General features: G+C 40.0%; 3 protein-coding genes across 3 annotated transcripts; 1 reads left to right on the forward strand and 2 right to left on the reverse strand.

Moving 5' to 3' along the window:
* Nucleotides 1-1,708: 1,708 nt before the first annotated feature.
* slc5a12 (solute carrier family 5 member 12) lies at nucleotides 1,709-9,313 on the reverse strand. Its single transcript, XM_048257999.1, has 15 exons — nucleotides 8,889-9,313; nucleotides 8,695-8,760; nucleotides 8,490-8,541; nucleotides 8,340-8,407; nucleotides 7,449-7,603; nucleotides 6,685-6,825; nucleotides 6,304-6,433; nucleotides 5,924-6,012; nucleotides 5,383-5,495; nucleotides 4,987-5,054; nucleotides 4,629-4,715; nucleotides 3,826-4,043; nucleotides 2,866-2,969; nucleotides 2,348-2,472; nucleotides 1,709-2,149 (listed from the first exon to the last, which is right to left on the reverse strand). The coding sequence occupies exons 1-15, from the start codon at nucleotides 9,231-9,233 to the stop codon at nucleotides 2,027-2,029; spliced, it is 1,884 nt and encodes a 627-aa protein (XP_048113956.1). The 5' UTR covers nucleotides 9,234-9,313; the 3' UTR covers nucleotides 1,709-2,026.
* Nucleotides 9,314-9,890: 577 nt separating this feature from the next.
* fibina (fin bud initiation factor a) lies at nucleotides 9,891-10,934 on the forward strand. Its single transcript, XM_048258015.1, has one exon. The coding sequence runs from the start codon at nucleotides 10,004-10,006 to the stop codon at nucleotides 10,622-10,624; it is 621 nt and encodes a 206-aa protein (XP_048113972.1). The 5' UTR covers nucleotides 9,891-10,003; the 3' UTR covers nucleotides 10,625-10,934.
* Nucleotides 10,935-17,282: 6,348 nt separating this feature from the next.
* On the reverse strand, nucleotides 17,283-21,719 carry LOC125303978 (transmembrane protein 178B-like). The gene is made up of 4 exons (XM_048258011.1): nucleotides 21,037-21,719; nucleotides 19,005-19,118; nucleotides 18,725-18,862; nucleotides 17,283-18,251 (listed from the first exon to the last, which is right to left on the reverse strand). The coding sequence occupies exons 1-4, from the start codon at nucleotides 21,431-21,433 to the stop codon at nucleotides 18,004-18,006; spliced, it is 897 nt and encodes a 298-aa protein (XP_048113968.1). The 5' UTR covers nucleotides 21,434-21,719; the 3' UTR covers nucleotides 17,283-18,003.
* Nucleotides 21,720-22,034: the final 315 nt, after the last annotated feature.

Here is a 22,034-nt window from a genome sequence, read left to right on the forward strand (position 1 = left end):
TGAATCACAACATACCACTTATCTGCAAATGCAGTATTCAGTTATTCACCTGTAAATGGCAGAAGGACATTTACTCTATGTGCAGAAAATGGAATGCTATCCTTACAGACAATGGTAGATACATAGTATCAACTGTGTTTATGGTACCCCTATGCAATTCATGATGCAATGTGTCTTTTACTGAAGCCTGAAAACTGTAGTGTTCGTTGCCGCTGCTTTGATTGGCAACTCAGGAATTCAAGTCATCCAAATAATGGGCTCTATGCCTCAGGAGCGACCTGCCTTGAGATGGCTTGTTTCGTATGTGCCTTAGCCTTCAAAACAATCTTTTGAACATCATTTTCCTCTGTCGGCATGCATCCTCTAGTGTTTCACAATTAGAAAACAAAATCTACAACCTCTTCCATCAAAACCACAGTTTATTTATGGCGTATGAAGTCTGGAGAAAAGAAATGATAATAACGAACCATTTAATACTCTACCTGTCAGATGTGCCTATCTATTGTGAAACTAAAGACACAACAGAGATAAACATAACACAATTTGAATATCTAACATTAGAAGCTGACAAAAGATGCTAGATCAAAGCAGGAGGAGACAGGCCAGTGGGTGGAGACAGCAATAACAGCCTCTCATTTCAGCACGCATGAAAAGCTGCCTTTCAGTACCTCCGATTTACATCTGGTGCGTTTCTTAAGAGGATCCGTACCGTGGACCAAGCAACGAGAAGGTCATTATGAGCGGATCAACCCCAACAGCTAGGCTTTTAAAGATGCATTGCATTTTACCATGCAGCTTTGCACAATGTTGATGGTAAAACATTTCATATATTTGAATTGCATCAAGTATGTGTTTAATTTTCTTGTCATGTTCTTGGGTATTATTATTTATACGGCTATTATTTAAAGAGTAAGTAGAAAGGACTGCAAAATAAAATTGAAATTATACTATTACTATCTAACATTTACAGGGTGTTTTAAAGTCAATAAGTGTAATTAATACAAGCAGACTTTGTAAGTCTAATTTCCAGCTGGTAATAGCAGGTTTTGCAAGTTGCTGTCCTGTAGATGGAGCCATGTCCTCTGGAGGTCCTTAAGTCAACAAACTCTCTGAGAGTCATCACATTTAACTCCTTAACTCCACAAACACTCTGACAGTCATCACATTTAACTCCTTAACTCCACAAACACTCTGGTCATGATCAGACTTTTAGCTCATTGTATGGAGCCATCTTTCAATCCTTTCTCTGTTTTTGCTTTCTGAATAAGACTGCTCTGTATGTTGCATTTTATTCAACTTAACAACAGTATATAGCATATGATATAACAGTAAATGAACTACAGGAAAAGTCACAAGATAAAGCTTGGAAAATTACCAAGGTCTTATTTAAGCCAAATTGTTCCATTACATGTGTTTTTAGTCCCAGGGTAAATGTCCAACCACGTAGTAACATTAACTTAACTAAACAAATGATTAACTTTGGTATTTACTGTAAAATACACACTCCTACTGCATTGGACAGAATACTTTTCATTAGATGGGCTAGCCACGGTTCAAAGTTGCATTTCAGTTCTCTGTTGAAAGTATTTAATGAATCTGAATAAACAGTTTGTTAATAAACAGATAAACAATTTTTTATTTCACACAGTTAAAAATACAAATACTTATTTTTATGTATATCTTTTATTTTTTAATGGTACTGATTAACCTTAAGTTAATCTGTAATTCACTTATCTTATTTACTATACACTTATTACTATTATACAGTTATTAATCTTCATTTTGTTTAACAGTTTTGAATGCATTCATCTTTTAAAAATATCTATTTTTATTTGTTTGTGTTCTTTTATCTGTTCATTTGTGTTTGTGTTTGAATTGTGCTAAAGTAAATGTAATTATGCTATAAAGTTCTTGTAATAAGGCACTTTGAATTACTGCTGTGTATAAATTGTTCAATTTAAATAATTCACAATAAATAACTAAATTGTTGAGTATAACAGAATATTTCAAATTAACTCTGAAATGTTTATGCCTGTGCATCTTTAACAAAACCAGAATTTGTGTAGGCTACATCCTGTATGTTGAAGGTTTTCACTGAAGATTCATAGTCTGGACATCCATCATCTGTCATATCTGTATTCCCCAGATCCTGTTGAGATACAAAAAAATGTTTTATTTGTTGTTCTGTTTTGTTAGTTGTTAAGTGTTATGTATTGTCAATGAAATTACATCTAGTGAGCATGGGCACTTCAGTGAATGATAAACCCTGGCCATGAAAAAACTGGAGGGTATCAGACTTAGCAGTAAACCTATATGAGACATGTGTATGCAACTGGTAAAATCTGACCAGTTTATCCTTCTCATGGTCCACCCCACACCAGCACTGCCTCCGGAGGCCCTTTGAGCAGAAGTAGAAGAGGTCACACACAGGGCGGATGAGTCCCGGCCTCACGTCTTTGGGATTGGTGCTGCCTGGCAGCAGTAGTGAAACAAATAAAAAAACGTGAGTAAACTTCCTCTACAACAAATTATTTGACATTGTAAAAACATTTACAAGGAAATACCTCCACATTTAATTGGTTATGCAGAGGTTATTTGTTATTTGTCATCTAAAATTCATGTGTCACATTGTGATATGTGCGTGCCAACATAAATCTAGCAAAGTTGTTTTGACTATTTTTTGGATGGTGATAACACTGAATGAAACATCCGGCCTAATTTCTAGACACTCTGTTACCCTCAGAGCCTTGTGTGTGGGGGAGTGTCTGGTGTGTGTTTTTCCTGACACAATCATTTCTATTGAAGAAGCCCAATGAAGCATCACTGGGTTTTTAATGTCAATCAATCAATCAAACGTATATGCACCTGTGAGGAAGGTGATGATCAGACCTGCGATGAGAGTGCTTACGAATCCCACCGCACTGTAGTACAAGTACGAGATGGAGTACCATGTTTCAGCCATAGCTGACCTAATGGAAACAAAATGCTGTTATACTCATATGGATAGCATACTAACAGGTGTCTGCACATTTTGTACACATGACATAAATCATAAGCGCCACATGTTGGGCATGTTTTGCCTGTCAAAATAGTTATTCAACCTTACCTCCTTCAACCAAGTACACGGCAATATCAATGTCTTAGTATATACCACAGTAGTTTATCAATTATAGATATATCTGCAATATATATCTGATTATCAATGGATAGTGCATCAGAGGAATGGCACATGGCAGTGCAGCATGAGCAGCATGAAGATCCCTTTTGGACAAGATTTTTTCAACCTGTACATCTCAGAGACCGTACATAACTAAGAGATAACTTCCACAACAATGTACAGGCTACAGCTAGAGTGAGATGTGGTGGAAAGGGCAGGCAGAAGAATGTAGAGCTTGGTACAGCGCTTTGTTAAGATAAGCAAAAAAGCAGATGGTGGTGGGTTCAAGCAAACCTGCAGTCATCAGTATCCATAAACCACATCAATCCACCAAGACCCAGATGATCTTTCTGTCTGTCCATCATGATTTGCTCTGACAAAGGTCTGCCTGTGTTTCTTGGTATTTTATGCCCCCAACATTGTCTTCAAGGCAGCGCTGCCTGGAAGACGCTAGGGTTAGGCATGGGTTAAGGTTAGGGTTAGGGTTAAGGTTTAGGATTAGGTGCCTTTAAGTCAGCGGTGGCAGCGCTGCCTGGAAGACAACGTTGGGGGCATAAAATACCATCGAGCTCTGCCTGTCTGTGCACTGCATTATGCTACGCTACGCTACGCTGCAGCATGTGATTCTCTGATGAGCTCTACAGGCGCTCCACAGTGCTCCCACACACCCATGTGGAGTGGAGACTGGTGGAGACGCAGAGCTGCTGATGAATGGTGCGATGGTGCTTGCATTGATGGCTGCAGGGAGATGAGATGTGTTCAGCGCACACCCCTCCACACTCAGGGCCAGAGGGTGTGTGTTGAGGGGAGACGCAGGGTAGAGGAAGGCTCCAATCCCCACCCAGAAGGACAGAGCAATGCCCAGCATCAGGCCACCAACTGCCCCCTGGGGAGAGACACAGAGGTGGACACACCGGATTGCCGTTACAACTGGACTTTGTCTAATGAAGAGCGCGGGTCTGTTGTGAGAGGCCCCAGCCCCAGCACAGCAACATCTCCCATACTGAATCACTTAACAACTCGCCCCCTCAAGCAACAGCTTTGGGAACGCTTTTGCTGATCATTTCCTCAACATATGGACAGTTGAAAGCCCAGCATAATGTGACTAACGCCAGTGAAAACTGACTGGTATTGTCTATGAGGAAATTGAGTATGAGCATTTTAAAACTATTTTACAAGAGTTCTGTCATCAGTAATAGTAACAGTAATTATGTCAAGAAACTGTCATCAACATAACTGTCATATATATATTTATGAAATACTACTCTCTTTAATATTCCATGTTCTATTGTTGCTATATTTATGTATGAACTGTTGTTGTTGTTGTTGTTGTTGTTGTTGTTGTTGTTGTTGTTGTCGTCGTCGTTGCCATTATAGCTGATATACTGTAGAATAATTCATCTTTTGAGTTTCCTCCAGCATGTGTGAGAGAGCTTGAAGTAACAGTAGACAGTACAAAGTGTTAACTGACCTTGGAATTGGCGCAGGGGAAAAGAATGCCAAGAGAAAACAGGCCTAGCATGGGTCCTCCGCACATACCATGGATACTGAGAGCTGCCTGAGGAGGAGACAGGAAGGGAACATTACTCTAGGAGCAGGAAGGTGAAGAGGGGGAGAGGAGAAAGTAGAAGAGCAGCAGCAGCCACAGAGCCATGAGCTGAGCTACGGTTCTCAAGGGGGAGGCCAGGCTGAGATTTACAGAGCGACATGCAAAGATGGAAGCTCCATCTCAGGCAAACACTAAGTAGAATTTGGAGCAAAACAGTTCAATGGGCAAAAATGAAATTGGCAAAAATGTATTATTCATTTAAATGGACACATTGGATTACCTGAACAATGCTGCCCATATAAGATGCTGCAATTGCCATTGAGGTGCAGCAAACTCCAAACACAATGCCTGTAAATGTAAAATATGAATAAATTCAGTAATGTCCTGTGTATGCACAACACACTATGCACATGCAGCAGAACCCAAAATAGCATTTAGTTCCTCATGCACTGTAAACCCAAAATAGCATTTAGTTCCTTATGCATGTTGCACTGTATTGAATCAGAATATGAAGGTGGGAGATATGATTATGGCTGTTGAAATTTTGCAATATTAATTGATTACATTGGCACTGGTAAATCACCTACACTTTTGAAATGTCCTGTTGACAGATTAATTCTACATGTGGTCCACAAACTGCAGTATTGCTTCTTACAAGTAAAAGAGTTATCCTTACACAGTCCTTTGCTGATCCAGGAAGCAGTTTGGTTTGAGATGTTCTTAAAACACTGGCTCACAAAGTCCTCATAAGTCACTGTTGCCAGGGCATTTATGCTCGCTGCTACAGTGCTGAAACATTATGTAGAGCAAACAAGAGCAAATCGAATTTGAATGGGATATATATATATATATATATAAATATGTATATATACATATATACATATTCCTATCATGTGTGCTTCTATGTGCTTTAGACAACATGACGTGTGTAGCAAGGGAAAGAAGCACTATAGGCCCCGCTGGCTTATCCAACAACAGGTCTTTGGTGGTGTAGGTATAGATTCATAAAAATTGAAGACGGAGTGCCTTGTTTTTTTTTATCCTCATCATTAGGATTTGGTGATTTTTATTTTATTATGATGTGCTTTAGACAACAGATGATAGAGATCTCCTTAAATATAAAGCTTTGAAATGTTTTGTTTTGATTGTAGATCCCAAACTGCCTGAAGCATAAGTTATCCCTTATGTGAAAAGATAAATATGGACATTTTCCAAACCTCAGGGTTCCGCTGAAAGCACAGGCAACAAACAGGCCAGGCAGACCAGGATATTTCCCCAGAATCTCCATCACAAAGTAAGGCATGAGCTGGAGAGAGAATTGAGCATGAGCCCCATATAGTCACACATAACATTACATGTTCTTTGGTTTTCCATTTCAGATAATAGTATAGTAAAGAACATGTGCACATACATGTACAGTTTATACAAAGATCCTTGATTACTAGCTCCGCTTTAACCCTCTCTGGTATATATTTTTACGTGCATCAAATACTATGAACAGCTACAGATATAGATCCATGTAAAGTATAGTGAAACGACCGTAATTAGATTGATGGCACGGAGGCCAAAGGCATACTAATGAGGGAGGAAAGCTCACCTGGTCAGGTGCCTGGACCAAGTGTGCGGTCCAAGGATCACAGCTTTCATAGTATGCATACATAATGAGACCCGAGAACACGGCACACAGCAGGATAACCAGTAAGCCCAGCAGGTTAAAGTACAGAGCTCTACCAACACAGGGAGATAGAATGCTTCACTTTACACATTTACATACCATCATATAGCCTACACAAAACACTGCCCCACGTGCTTTTGGTTTTAACGTTACAAAAGGCATGCTATGGCCCTGGAATTGTTGCCCATTACCAAATGGCTTTACAACTTTTTACAATATGGAATCAGTCTTCTTTGTTCAACTGTATTTCTTCACACAGCTTGGCTTAATGCCATCAATGTAACTGTGGGTCAGCGCTCTTACAGTCGTGCATGAGTCTCTGTCCTGCAGGATATACAGCGCTGGATAGTGGACTGATTCACACCATAGATGCCCAGCCAGGTGAAGGTGCCCCCAATAGATATCGTCCAGAAAGTGTGGCGCCTCAGGGGATTAGGGTCAAGGCTGCGCAAATAGACAACAATTAAATGGTTTTGTCTAAAAATAGCTAACTCGCTAAATAAGCACAAGATTTGCCCTATAAACACCAACATCAGTACAGATGATAAAAGGAAGCTAAACTGACTTGCTGTTACTCCATGAAGGTTTTTGGACCAGAGTGTTAAACTACATGAGGAAGAACCTAGACAGCTAATGGGAATGATGGCTATTTTTATTTATCCTTATTTATCCTACAGGGCCACATATATCAATTCCTGAATTAGATACTATAATGTTATAAAAGGAATACCTTAAATGTATTTCAAAATGTATCTTGAATTAAGTACAATTATGTAAAGAAAATTATTAGATCCAAAAAAATGTTGAAAATGTTATGCTTTACACATCAAACCTCCTTAAACATTAAGGGGCTGTTTCTCATACACATATGAAGCCTAGATCAGGACTAAAAGAGAACCTTTCCATTGAGATCTTCATTAAAACAAGTTAGCTTATGTATGGAAATCTGTCCCTATGAACTTGTAGTTGAACTGAACTATTTTTTAAATAAAAGACATGGTGGTACAGAATACATGGTGGCAGATGGAATGTTAGCATGATGACAGGGTTTTGTCGGTCAGACTCACTCAAACACATCCAGCCTCTGTCCATTCTGAGCTCTCTCCCACACGGCATTCACACCCCCAGTTTGGGAGGTTCCCTGGACCAGGACCGTAAGGAAGCCGACCACCATCACCACCATCTGGAACGCATCTGACCACACCACCGCTTTCAGGCCTCCCTGCCCCGAGGCCACACAGTAAACACAAGATGTCAACAAATGCACTGATTTTAAGATCCTCTGGAAATGTGAACATTAAAAGTGTGCTCATACAACAATTTCTCTCAGGATATAGCATCACATGGATACCCGAAATACAATAAATATTGGGGAATGGATCAGAAATAATTAGTCTATATCAATTAAGTTATTGTTACAGATTTCCAATAAGTTATAAATCCCATCTGTGTACTTCTGAAACATCCCTGGCACGGAACTCAAAGGATCTGCACAGTGAGCCTGCTGGGTCATTTCCCAATCAGTGCAGAAGGTAGCTCCACATATAGACAGCCTGTGAAGTTGTGAGGAAATATGGGGACTTGCAGCAGTTCTCTTGCACATTATGTTCACCACCACACAACTCTGGCAAACCTATTACTGAGACCTCATAAGACGTCATGTACTGACCTTAGCCTTCACACCAAATTGATCATGATAAGAAGCTTGTTTTTATTTACTTTTAATTCTACTTACTTCTATTGTATTCTATTTATTTATCTATTTGTTTATGTATTGTTTTTTTTTTAATTTAACTATGTATTTTCTTTACCATCATATTTTCCATATATTAGAACTATATTAGAGAGTTTGATATGGAGTTTGTGGAGGGTCATTAGGCCATATGAGTGCTTGTATGCTGATACCAAACTTGTTGAATTAAAGATATGGGCATTGCTAGGCATGGCTGGGGACTCACCAAGGTGCAATAGAATGTGCAGACTATTCCAGTTGCAAATATAGAACCCCACAGATTGAAGCCAGTCACTGTGTAAGAAAAAGAAATAATGAAAAAAGAATAAAGAGAAAAGGACAACAAGTGTTGAGGAATATCAATGGTGTAATCTACCTTGATTTAGAGCCAGGGCCGGAGCAAAAACAACCACTCCTGTATATAATATCTGAAATGGAAACGGAAAGTTTAAAACAATATTCAATATAATGTGTATTGATGGATCATGAATAGGATTTCCAACATTTCTCCCATTTTCATCAATGGCAACTTAGAATTATTTTATCAGTTTTGAAATAAAAGGTTTTCTTTTTCCACTCACCGTCTGTATTATGTAAATGATGGTAGCAGCTATTCGGACCAACTTACAGAATCTTAGTTCAAGATACTACCAGGACCAAAACCAAGACAAAACAAAATAAATGTACTAGTAAATATGTGAGTACACAGATCAGGCTCTCTGAAGCATCAATTTTGTCAACAAAATATCAAAGGGAATTGACACTTCTGAGGTACCTCATATGTACTTGTTATCCCTGACCTATAGAAGATGGGCAGAAAGAGCTCCGCAGTGCAGATCACCACTAAGGTGTAAGCTACGCCAAAGATGACAAATGAGGCTCCAAACCGGTACACATCTGAGGGGGCTCCCAGGACGGTCACTGCCGACATAAAGCTGGCGGTCAGGGAGAGGGCCACTGGGACACAAGTCATCTGCCTCCCCCCGACCAGAAACTCTTTAGACGGAGCTTTCTTCCTCTCTTTCACAGCAAAGAAGACTCCGATGCCAGAGGACACCACAAACAGACAGGAGAAGACCACATAGTCCCAGGCCTGGAACGTTCTCAACGCATTATCCATAATTGCTGTGCTGAATTGCGGATTTAAATCCAAGCAATCCACTGATCAGAGACAGTGTACAAGAACGCCTCAAGCCCCACCAAAGCACTGTGTTGAATCTACATTAAAGTGAGGTTTTGACCACACAAAAATGCTGATGTTCACAAACAAACATTAACTAATTTAATTGGTTACCATTTAAAAGTGTGTATGTCTGTATGTATGTATGTGTGTGTGTGTGTGTGTGTGTGTGTGTGTGTGTGTTTTTGAGCTTTGCTTGCATGCTTGGAGGAGACTTGTATGAAAAAATAGATGATATAGTTAGCTATCCATGTGTGCATGCAGGGATCCTGCCGAAATAATAGCGTTAATAGGCCTACTTACAAATGGAATATTCTTTTGTTTCCGTTTCAACAGAAAATATTTCAATGTCATGTTAGGCTGCAGTTTTTTGCACTATTTTTTGCACACAGTTTACACTATTGCTACATGCAGAATTGGCAGGTCTTGATGCCACATGTTTTCTATTGTAACGATTAAGAGTAAACCTGTTCATGTAAAATGCTAATCTTCTTTCTTTTTTGCTCTCGTAACTTACAGCAGACAGGGAAAACACAGTGTAGGCTACTATATCGGCGTAATACACCAGGTCTAATAGTACTTGCCCTTTTGGATTGCTTTGTAGGAAGGCTGTGGCTATAGTGAATGCTAACCGAGGGCCACAGCGTCTTCGCCACTCAGGACAAGTGAGAACACAGTTCAGACAACGCGCAATTGTGTGGTGAGACGCGATGGCTTCCCGAGCGCTGGTGCTATTTGGCTTGATTTCATTGCCATTTTATGCTGCTGTTTTTCGAGGACCGTTGCAGCCTGAGATATCAAATGGAACTTTTCATCACTTTTACGTACCAGATGGTGAATACGATGAAAATGACGACCCGGAGAAATGTCAAATGCTCTTCAAATGGTTTGACCGGAGACCTTGTCCAGTGGAGGAGGACCGAGACTCTGTTATCCGCGAGGATTTGATCATAATCAAGCAGCAAACTGAAGACGCGGCGAGGGTTTTGGAAAGTATTGGGAAAACCATAACATATGATTTGGAGGGCGAAGACAGTTATGGTAAATACCTCAGGCGAGAGATTGTTCAAATCAATGAGGCTTTCGCAAACGTTGAGAAATCCCTTATGGAGCTAGAGGTGAAATTCAAACAAAGCCAGGAGGTAGAGCAAAGAGAAGAAGACGAATTTGCAAGAACTTTTTTGAATCCTATCCACAACGTCAGAAGCACACTTCAAGAAACTCTGGACATCTCTTCTGGCCTCAAGGACAAACATGAACTGATCTCACTGATTATTCGCAGTCATGGTACGAGGTTAAGTAGGCTAAAAAACGAATACATTAATGTATAGCAACAGAGCAAAGCATTGTGTGGCGTGGCTCTGAAAGAAATTAAGTTGTAATCTTATTTTCTTTTTGTTGGTGAAACTGTGTCTCGTAGTATTGTACATTTGAAAGGGTGCAGTTCTCTCTTGTTTAACCACAAAGTTGTACTTGGTTCAAGAACCACTAATTTCATCATTCTTATTACCCTACTGTTTACAACCTTAATGATTTTGTTACATTTTGTATCACTGTCCTGTATGCTGTGTATTGTTTTCATTTGAGCTTATTTCTTTGGCTTTTGTGTCATGAAACATATATAAAATATGGTTTGTATTATCTTAGCTGTCATGCCGATTTTGCTATGCTACAGTCTTCAGGTTTCAAGGTGTTCATTTGTTTTAAACAAAACGTGACTTTTGTCTCTGTTCACGTGTCTTGAAGGAGCATCACTCTACAGTTAGTTAGGCTTTGAACTAAATATTCAGATCCAGATTCCTTTGGCTAATCCAATCCTTTGCCAAGTCCATATGCGTGGATGCTTAGGGCACAACTCAGATGGTCTTCTCTTCTCTGAAGACTGATTCAGAGCTGGCATTTCCTTAGCCACACCAAGGCATGTCCCACAGTTTAACATGACTGAGGCATTTAACCCTACGTGCACCAGTGTGCCTGGGAAACCACTGTTTCTCCTCCAGCCCTCCCCAGTGGCATGCTGATGTGCAGCCCACCTCTAAGTGATGGCCATTACATGCCCAAGCTTCAGAAGTGAATCTGCTAAAAAGATTTTTTTGTTCTTTTCTAAAATAGGTCTGGCTCTCATTCAATAGCGGCTGAGGTCTGTCCATCTGGAGTTAGTTTCCTTTTCTCTGTGTTGCAAAATGCCTGGGACTCATCGCATAGTATGACAATTATGCCAGTTGTCCTTTGTATGGCTATGAATTACTTCGAAATTTGAAGGGCTTGGATACTCAGATGTTACCCTGAGGTAGTAATCAAAATCTTCTGATGCTTGTTATGGCCCAATACAGTGAAATTAATCTACGGCACATCTTCTGTTGTGCATTATTTTAAATTTCTAGACAAATGTTGTGCAATTCTAATTGTGGGTAAAACAATACAATATAAACTAACTGCTACTGTGCTTTATATTTGCCAGTGAGAGGTTTTAGGCAGCTTATTTTGTTATCCTGTCATCATCTGTTCCTCCTGTGCTTCATTTCCTGTCACATCTCACTAAAGGCCTGCAGGATTTCAGCCCGCCTTCCTGGAATCTCCCCCTTATAAATAAACAAAGAGGAAACACGTATTAGGGCATACCCACACCTACTCTCACACAAACACACACACACACACTCTCACACACACAGACGCACACACACACACACACACACACAAACAAACCCATCCAAGCACAAATAGAGAAAGAGTGGAACACACAGAGAAAGAATAAACAAAATGTTTTGTCAACATTTGTGGAGCCAAGCTGTATGTACAACCTCACTGCTAAGTGTGGCCCCCATCTGGCTAGAAAGGGATTGCTGATATCTTTGCTTTTTTTGCTTTTAGAAACCTTGGCAAGCATAATCCACCAGCCTTTCTCAATAATAAACTCTGTAAAGTCCGTTCTTCTGTATATTTCACACAATAAGTGTGAATACTTGTAGATAGTTTTTTTGTCTCACTGTAAGTGTTCAGAAAATGAAAAGATGAGGGCACTTGCTCAACAGAACTTTCTTGAGCAATGTCAGCAAACCAAAGTCACAGCAAAGGGTGATGTGATCTGAACAGGCTCATGGCCCTGTGCATGCTGGGAAACGGAGAGCAGATTAGTTGTCGGCAGCATGGCTGAGTGCGATTTCCTCTGTCTGGCTTGCCTGAGAGCCCCTCTTCCCCTGAGGGACCCCAATCTAAACACAGTGGACCACGCGCTGTAAGTGATCTGCCTCAGCCACCTTGGCATGCCCAGCCTGATCTCTCTCTTTGCACAGAGTGAGGAGCACATTCTGAAAAGTCAACATTTCATAAATGTGAGGATTTAATTGTGTTTGGAAAATTTCAATTTTCAATATAATTTTTAGCAGTTTTGGAGTTATAATTCATACTGACAGTGGTCCACAGTTCTTGGTCACAGCATGCACGGTGTTTAAAACCTCAAGCACTTTCTTACAGAAAACGTTTTTAGAAAGGAACCATAATGAAAGCAGTGCATTCCTTTTCTAGGATGAAGGCCAAATACACAATGAAAACTGAGATGATAGACATTTATAAAATTGCTACTTACTTTATCTATGAGGACTCTTATTTAACAACAAGAATAAGCAGTTATGCGGCAGAGTGGAAATGCGAGGTCACAGTGCCGACCTTTGAAACACATTTTCTTTGGTGATTTTAAATTAGACGGATGCCTTACTGTATTTACATACTTTAAAGAGTGTGGCCTACATAAACATCACAGAGATTAGGTTGAAAAGATAAAACAAGTAAACAGTTTTAATACATTTTCAAGAAAGATAGTTAGATTAACACACTTAAAGTTCAAAAGTTCAAAGCAGTGTGAAAACAAAAAACTTTATTTCTGTTGTCCTCTGCTGTTTCTCCCAAAATCTTCAAATGTACTATAATATGATTATTTGATAATTTGATAAAACTAATCTTGCAACTGCTTATCTCTTTCAAAGTTTCTTCTGAGTTATAGCAAACCCATGATCCTAGACTCCCATTGGTCTTAAACATGGTGTAAGATGGCATAATGCATATTATAACAACAGTCATCATAGATTCATGTGTAGTTTTATTTTGTTTGTGTTGATTTAATGGGGTCCAGCTAGTAGAACACACTCCCAATGCTCTGAGAAACCGTTACTGTCACTGATATTGACCCCAACACTGCACAGTAAAGCAAGAATCAGTTGCCAATTTTACTTCAGTTATTTTATTCTATATGTTTTTTCTGCCCCTCCTGGAAATATCATTTAAAACATTAACTTATTATATGTTTAGTTGTTACACAGTATTACACAGAATCTCTTTAGTATTTGAAAATGAAACATCTGTTGACTGAACTTTTCTTTCCTAAATGTCTTGTGTGTCCTGCAATGTCTGGTGTGTCCTGCACACTTAAGCCTCACAATCCTTCCAAATTTTTATTATCAGTCCTTAAATTGGATTTATTATGGTTATTTTCTATACAGACTCTCTGCTTGTGTACGCCAAGTCTGAGGCTCTGTTTGACTGTGTGGCCAGTGGACATCTCTCTGGCTTACAAGGGCAATGTCATCAATTTGTTTTATTTTCTTCTCCTCTCTTTCACTAGCATGAGTGTATTTATGCTAACCCTTTGGTATGACAAAAATGCCCTAAGGGTCAGAGGCTAGCAGCCGCCTCTCTGACACATGGCAGGCGGACTTTCATCACACATTCATTTATATTCCACCATACATAAATCTTGTGAAGGACGATGCTGTTTTGCTTTTCAGATGTCCCATCTTTTTCCATGTGAAAAATTCATGGAAGATCTATTCAGTTGCCACTTGTGACATTTTGTCTTAAATGTGTAATTACATTTTCAGTGAATTTCAAATGGTGTTGAGCATCAATATACCCTCATTAAAATGGCCAGTGTGACATCTTCTCATGGTTGTCATGTTAGTGATATTCTGCATTGATGTCTGTGCTGGGAGACTATTTGATGCCAGCCAGTCAACGGACACTTCTTTGGTACCCAGTAAGCCAAAGTTCAGATCTGACATCAATCACTGACATGACAACTGACAAAACAAGATCAATGCATATTGGATTTAAATCTTCGTTAAAACTCATAGCCTGCAACAAAAACACCTTGTCAACAACTTTTTTCACTCGTGGAATCCTACTTCAACAGATTTGATTGGTTACTGGAGGTGTCTGATGGGATTCTGACCAGGATCCTCGGACTTCTGTGGCTCAAAGGTGAACAGAAATAGCTGACTGTCTTCACTTACATTAGAGAAGAGTTATCTCATAGAAACCAAGTTCATGCACTTTTTTGATTAAAAAAATCAGAAGCTAATAGCAGAGCGCCAGGTTTGTTCACAGCAGTGTCATAGTGATATAAAAATGATGTGTAAGATGTTTATTTTTCAGCTGTACCATGATGGAAGCGGCCATCCCTGGGAGATAAGAAACATCCCTGCATCTACAGCAGTGTTTGTTAAACTCCTGTCAGAAAGATTTAATGGAGACTGAAGAGCTCTTGCACAAAAAATAAACAATGAGGGATTGGGTGAAACTCATGGGCGGACTGGCCATCTGGCATACCGGGCATTTTCCCGGTGGGCCGACGCACCTTTTGGGCCGATAGAATAGGCTATATAATTATTATTTTGGCCAACGATCGGCCCAAAGGAAGGACAATCAGCGGCCCTTTGGTTACATTTCTATTGACACTGGATTGATCCAATAACAGCTCACGTCAGGCCCCACCCCTCCTCCATTCTGTGAGCGCATCTAAAGTTAATCGAAGTTGCCTACACGAAATTGCGGCGGGTGCCTGTAGTGACAAAATTAACACCAATGTAGAAGCTTCAAAAATACAATATTGCAAGTAGGCTAGCATATGTCAGCAACATGTTGAAGTTCGTTGAGTTTGAACGAGGATGTAAGCAAGCATACAGAGCCAAGGGACAATAGGTGCAGGTGGTGGAGAGTGCGAGCCTATTGAGGCTACAGTACATGATAAGAACTCACTCACTGGTGGAGCAGGTAGGCTATGTGTGACATGCCATGGTGACGATGATGATTATAATGACGTATTAATTGCGATAATGTAATGATATGGTAATGCTAACATAGTAAGGCCGTTCTGTGATTACAATAACAAATAGCACAACTTAAATTTTCTAAATGAATGATTTGCAAACCCTGATGATTTTCAAAATTCAACGTCGATGGCATGAGTGGTGGTTGGTCTCTCAAAGTAGAGAAGGTTTCTATCTTGGAAGGGTTATCATGGTAACCCATGGGCTAAAAGACTGTAGACTGACGGAAATGTAAGCTAAAACGTAAAGTCATGCACAAGCCAACTAAGCTATATATAACCTATAGATAGGCTACTGGAACTGGAAGACACTAAAGATAATTAGTTCATGTAGCTATACTGTTCCAAAATGTACCAGCAATGTAGGTAGGTAGTATAGCCTACAGGAATAAAATATTTCCAGCCCTGTTTATTTTGTGTTGTTTCAGTTGTCCTACAGTGATAACTGGTATAAATTACATTAATGTACAACAATCTGGGTAATTTAACTCTTTACACATAGGCTTCAGTATTTTTGGTGCTGCTTTCAATTGAGCATTGTATAGTTTAAATGTAGCCTATTGAATAATATGAAATGATACTTTGAATTCAAGCAGAAACTCTTCTTTAATAATTGCTTGTATAGCCTACTTGAATATGGAGATCATGTGCTCCATGCCTACCTCTGATCAGTCAGAGTGAGGCCTACATCACTTTCAGTGCTTCATGACAGTTGAAAATATACATATTCAAGGGTAATGCAAAGATTCTGTATTTAATTAGGTGGCCCCGACCAATTTGAGGGCCGCTTGGGCCAAATATGCCAGGGCCGATTTTTGGTCCCAGTCCGCCCCTGGTGAAACTGCTCATTCTGCTTTAATACTCCTGCTGGCACATTCTGCAGGCCAGTTTTATTTTTGAATACATTTCTTTAGATATTATTATTTGAACATGAACATTGAACATGGCCCAAGTTCTTCACATTCATATTCTCCTTCTATCTATTTTAGGTGAAGATATTGTTTGAAAAACATAAAGATATGTAGAACAAGTGTCAGGCAGAGCACAAACTTATAAATGTCATATTTTGCGAGAGCTTTTCAAAGTGGGCCCAACGCCCAGTTTTCTGAGCACGGCCCTGGATCATGTCTGTGTAGTGAGTCTCAACTCTGAAAATGTTTTATTAAAATATGCTTAGCTCTTCTACGTGTTATCCACAACAGAGCTTATGACAGGGTGTGGAAATACATGCTAGCTGCTAACAATATGAACACATTTTTTTTGTTAAGATTGCCATTTATTATAAAACAGCGTTTGATAAAAGATTGGAATTTATTTACTGCATCACTGAAAGTCCCAGAAGGAGATGGCCAAAAATGTTGAGTAAGTATGATGGCCATTATACAGACCACATCGTAAAAGCATAATCCAAGAACCACAATGTATGCCAACAAAACTCGAGTCAAATGAAGTGAAGATTTGTTTCAAAAATCCTTGATTTGTTTAAAAACAGATCACAATGTTCTGCTGACTGAAATGTTTTCCAGCTCTGCTAAGTTTGTGATTTTCAGAACTATGAGTGGTCTTTGATGTGTTATCTTGAACTGTGTCCTTCAAATAATAGTACTATTATAACACAATAATATGAGACACAGATATCTCTTCTAACGTGTACATGTAGGGGGAATATTCCACTACACCATATTATTCTATGTTATTCATGCCTGTTATTGGACACTTAACCAGGTCTGGAAAATAACCCCAAATATCATCCCTAATAAAGCCCTGCATGTTATTATTTATTTCATCTGTTTCTGACAGGGAGCTGTTATTGTGGGAATTCCGAAAGTCCATTCTACTCTTCCCAATTCTATGTTGAGGAGTACACTTAACAAAAACACTTTGAGGACTTTTCTATTAAAGATCTTGATTTATTCTTGTTATCTTTCAAACATGGGTTTGTGCCATCACAACCATTCCTGACCCTGCATCACAATACTGTACATTTACTCTAAAAACAAACGATCAGAGAAACAGGGTTACATTTACACATACTGCATTAGAAATGAACGGACAAGTATGTACTCATGATGTATACTTCGCTCCTTTCAGTCTCATGTATCCTTTTGTGCTCTTAATTGTTTTCGTCCAGTCATTTTAAAGTGTACAACAAATGATATGACGATACAGGAAGACATTTGAGAGATTTTTTTTGTTTGTTTATACAACAGGCAACATAAAGACAAATAAAAAAAGCACCTAACTAAAAACCTAACCTGCCAATTTCTAAAACAGCTCCCTGCTTGATATCCTCTGAGACAAAGGAGACAAATAAAGAACAGATGATTTGAAGAAAGAGTGAACCAGAGGGCGTCTGGGGGGCACAGAGAAAGAGCACCATTATAACACAGAACATCTTCAGTAAAACATCACTTTGCCAAAAACGGGTCTCAGTGGACCCAGCGCCCATGTTCTCCTCTAGTCCACATGGGGCTCTCCAAGTCTGAGTGGGTGAAAGTGGGCCTTTCAGTGTTCCTCTCCTGCTCAGGGGGGAAGGGGGGGTTCTTCTTTGTTTTGTAAGCAGTGGGGATGAGCGCGGGGCCCTGGTGCTCGGGGTTGCCCCTCCGCCTGTCACACGATGCCATTCTCCTGCCGCGGCTTGTGCGTGACTGTGCTCTGGGGCGTGTGCAGGGAGGGGGCCAGTGTGCAGAGGAAGCCGGCCAGCAGGGTGAGGCCCAGTCCCCCCCAGGCGCTGAACATGGACCAGCCGTAGCCGTGGCTGATGTCCTCGGGCAGCCCGTACACGTAGCGGGGGTAGCGCGAGAGCTGGAAGTTAATGCCGGCCACACATGTGCACAGGGAGATGATGCAGCAGGTTCCTGTGTGAAACACAGAGGCTCACATTACACTTTAGCATTTTAATACACAACACTGACACCTCCTATCTAAGAATGATCACCCTGGCTTTTTGCTTTTCATGATATTCTGCAAGGTGAAAAAAAAATGATTGAAAGCTAAGATTATTTTATGAATATTGTACTCCTATGCACAATTCAGTCTTTTAAATCTTGTGTAAAAGCCATTTTTATTTGGCGGTCAGTCACTCTACTGTAAGAATTGAACAATGTGCGGTGAATTCAGTCCCACTTACAGCAAGAAATAAAAGAGCACCCTTTGGGCCTCATTCCTCTCTTCATCACAAACTTATTACATTTCACTTACACTCACAGCATCACAAGCACCATGTACAGCACTGGGACTTGCTTGTGGTGCTGGTTCAATTCCAATACCACACTGCCCTCTACTGGTGTGCTACCTACATTGCATGACATTCTACCTGAGCTCCACTTACCTCCCATTAAGAACAACAGGCCAGCTACATACTGCATCAGCTCATTTTGGTTGCAGCAACCCAGGAGTCCTACCATCCAGCCAAACAGAATGATCGAGACAGCCATTCCTATGAAGCCAGCAGTCATTCTCTGCAAGTCTGGAAATAGTTGACAAAGTCATCATTTTTGACCATTGAAAAGGTTTTACTCAACCTTTATGCTGACCTGTAGAAGTAGGGGATGCAAAATGAGTTGCCAAATGCTCTCATCGCTTTCCTGGTTGTGTGTATGAGAACTTACGCAGAGCATGCCACTCATCTTGGCGTATTGTCTTGGTGATATTGATGGGCAGGTCACGAGGAATAGTTGCTGAGGAGTAGTAGTACTTCACTGGAATGCAGCGCTGAAGTAAACCTAAAAAAACAGAATGTGTGATGTCTTGGTCTGTCTGTAAATCCATCAACTAAGTGCACATTAAGAATGAAAAGAGTCCAGGTCAAGGATGCACCTTCATGGTCTATGTCCTACCACCACACCTATGTAGAGCAGATCAGGATTTATGGCCATATCATCTATGAACACTGCAAGAACCATTTAGAGCCAGACAGCATAAGACCATGGGTACAACCCTAGTGTACATGCCATACACGGTCAGTTTTGTCCCAGGCTCCCAGTTCTGTTCTGGCCATTTAAATCACCAATAAAGTATCTTGCAGTGGAGTAGGGTGACTCCACTGCAAGATACTTTGCTGACAATTTCCCCAATATAGGGACATCTTTAAGTGTAGTTCTGACTTTTAAGCAAGCTTGAACTTTTGAAATGTTTCCTTTCTCAGCAGGCCACAGAAGTTCTAAATCACAGATTGCCATATACAGTATATTTGTCAGGAATATTCTGAATTATTGCTTTAGCATAATCTGCAGCCTCTATGGCGTCTTGTTGATTGGCATGTGTTTGTAAAGTCATAAGACCATGTCAATTATGTAACAATAAATTGAATATACAATTTTGAACACCTGCAAGGCTCCTCACTGGAAAAGCGTGTTCTATATCTACTTGTTCCCACACAAAACAGTTCAAACAGTAAGTGTCACTGTGAGCTGAATGTAGCTACTGTATCATCCCCTAATAATTAACTAAGTAGCTTTGCATTAATTACATACAACTAGTTTTGGACAAAATAATCAATGTAGTCATTTGAACCCCTATTTGATTGGTGAAACTTGATAAAGTGGTAGGCACACCTGTGTCTGAAAACCATTACCTAAAATATTATATCATTTTATCAATACAAATGTAAACACATAAAACATACACATTATTTCAAATCAAAGCAGGGAGTAATTCTGTATTACGCCATATAGCCTACTCTGGGGAAAGAAATCCTTGTCATATTACACACTGGCAGGATATTCTTTTCAAGATTCACCTTGGTCTTATAAAATTATGTTTAGTTGTTTGTTTTAACCCCAAAGTCCATATTGTGCTATTCTGCTTCTGTAGTGTAGACACAGCAAATAATACATAATTTATCGGTAAACATTGAGAAAATGTTTAATTGTTAGGCTTTGCAGACCAAAGGGCAATGTACTGCAGATGTGTGCAGAAGTAAGTGTGTTATGGGGGGTCGTTCATAGCCGTTTCTGAGGTCCATGCGACTGCCCCAAAGCCACACAACCATAAAAGTGAGAATTGTATTTCTCAGTTGTAATGGGGGTGTCAAAAGGATAACCATAAGTACTCATATAACATAACACAACAATGGACCTCAATCAACATGCATTAACATTTGGCCTGGGCATTGGGCCTAAATGTCCATTGGGCCTTGGTGTAGGCTGGCCCCTGGCTACTCTGGAAATACCAGGGAGCTTGAGCAGAAGCTGCATTAACATATAGATCTGAGCAAACTGGGTTTAATTCAGGGTTGACATCCCCTGATTCATCAGCCTCGGGGTGAGATGTTTATGTGAGTAAATGCTCTATTTTTGTCTTTCCAACCACAAAAACAGTTGCCAATCGAACGTTTGGTTCCTAAGCCTTTCAAAAATCAGGACCTTGGATAGCGTCCAACGGGGCGTTAGACATATGAACTCCAATTGTTAGTTCATTGACCCTCACACTAGCTATCCAAAAGACACACAAACACAACTGAAATAAAAACATAAAAACAAATCATAGAAGCTAATCCACAACTGGCTACATCACATATGCTACCGTAGTAGCATAAACACGATGGCGCATGGGGTAACTGGAGCGTAACGGTATTGTTTAAATAATCTCTTGACGTGATTTGCAATGGACCCAGGATTAGAGACAAATGACAAATCCTACCTTTGAATATCAATTCCTCATTTTCTACATCGAAACCTGCCCGGTGACACTTTCTCCACAATCCGGTTACAGTCGAGTTAAAACGCCGACTACAGCGGGATTCTATGCCCGCAGCTGGAGCTATAGATTCCCGTCTAACCCGCAAAAGAGCCCCATCAGTGGTCTTCGTCCTTTCAACAACATTTCCATTTGGATGCATCCGTAAAGGAAGGTTTTGATTTGAAATATAAATATATCCAGGGTCAATCCTTTTACTGGCGTATTTTTTGCATCTTTCTCTGTGCCGCCTCGCATCAGTCTCATACCAGTAGTCCGTGCTTATGGCCATTGTCAACAGTCCCAGAGCACAGAAGGCCAAGAACAGTCCGGCAGCTGTTAATATCCTCATGGTGGCCATGTTCAGAGTCCGCTTGAGAGCCCGGGTTTATCTGAGACGTGTGTGCCGCGGCAGCAATTTTATCCCGGGACAGAAATTACGGTTTGCCAAGCATCCCCCAATTCACTGCCGAAAAAGGCATCGATTAGGTCGAACGAAAGACCCATAGGCCTATCATTTGAGACATTTTAGCCCTGCATGGTAAAGCTGTTTTTGTTGTATTAAGATGAGACAGACATTTTTTTTCTCACCACCTGAGCTGCTTCCGATATAGACTCGCATCTGATGCTAGCCAATGCTGCGAGGGGACAGCTGATGAAACCTCTTCGGATTCGTCCGGAGTTGCGAACATCTGATTGCATGTATCCAAGTTAACATGCAAAATAATTCGAATGCCTTCATGGATCTAGGTTGGAACAGCAACACAAACTTCATTCAGTTTAACAATTCAAGATTAAAAAATATATATATATATATATATATATATATATATATATATATATATATATATATATATATATACACACTACATACACTAATGATAATAATAATGGAATTACCATGAAAGACCACTCGTTTTTGCCAGACTATGCTGTACATTAACCCAGTTTAGCCAAGTTGT

The sequence above is a fragment of the Alosa alosa genome, chromosome 11, assembly GCF_017589495.1.
Source record: "Alosa alosa isolate M-15738 ecotype Scorff River chromosome 11, AALO_Geno_1.1, whole genome shotgun sequence".
In the NCBI taxonomy this organism is placed as follows: Eukaryota; Metazoa; Chordata; class Actinopteri; order Clupeiformes; family Clupeidae; genus Alosa; species Alosa alosa.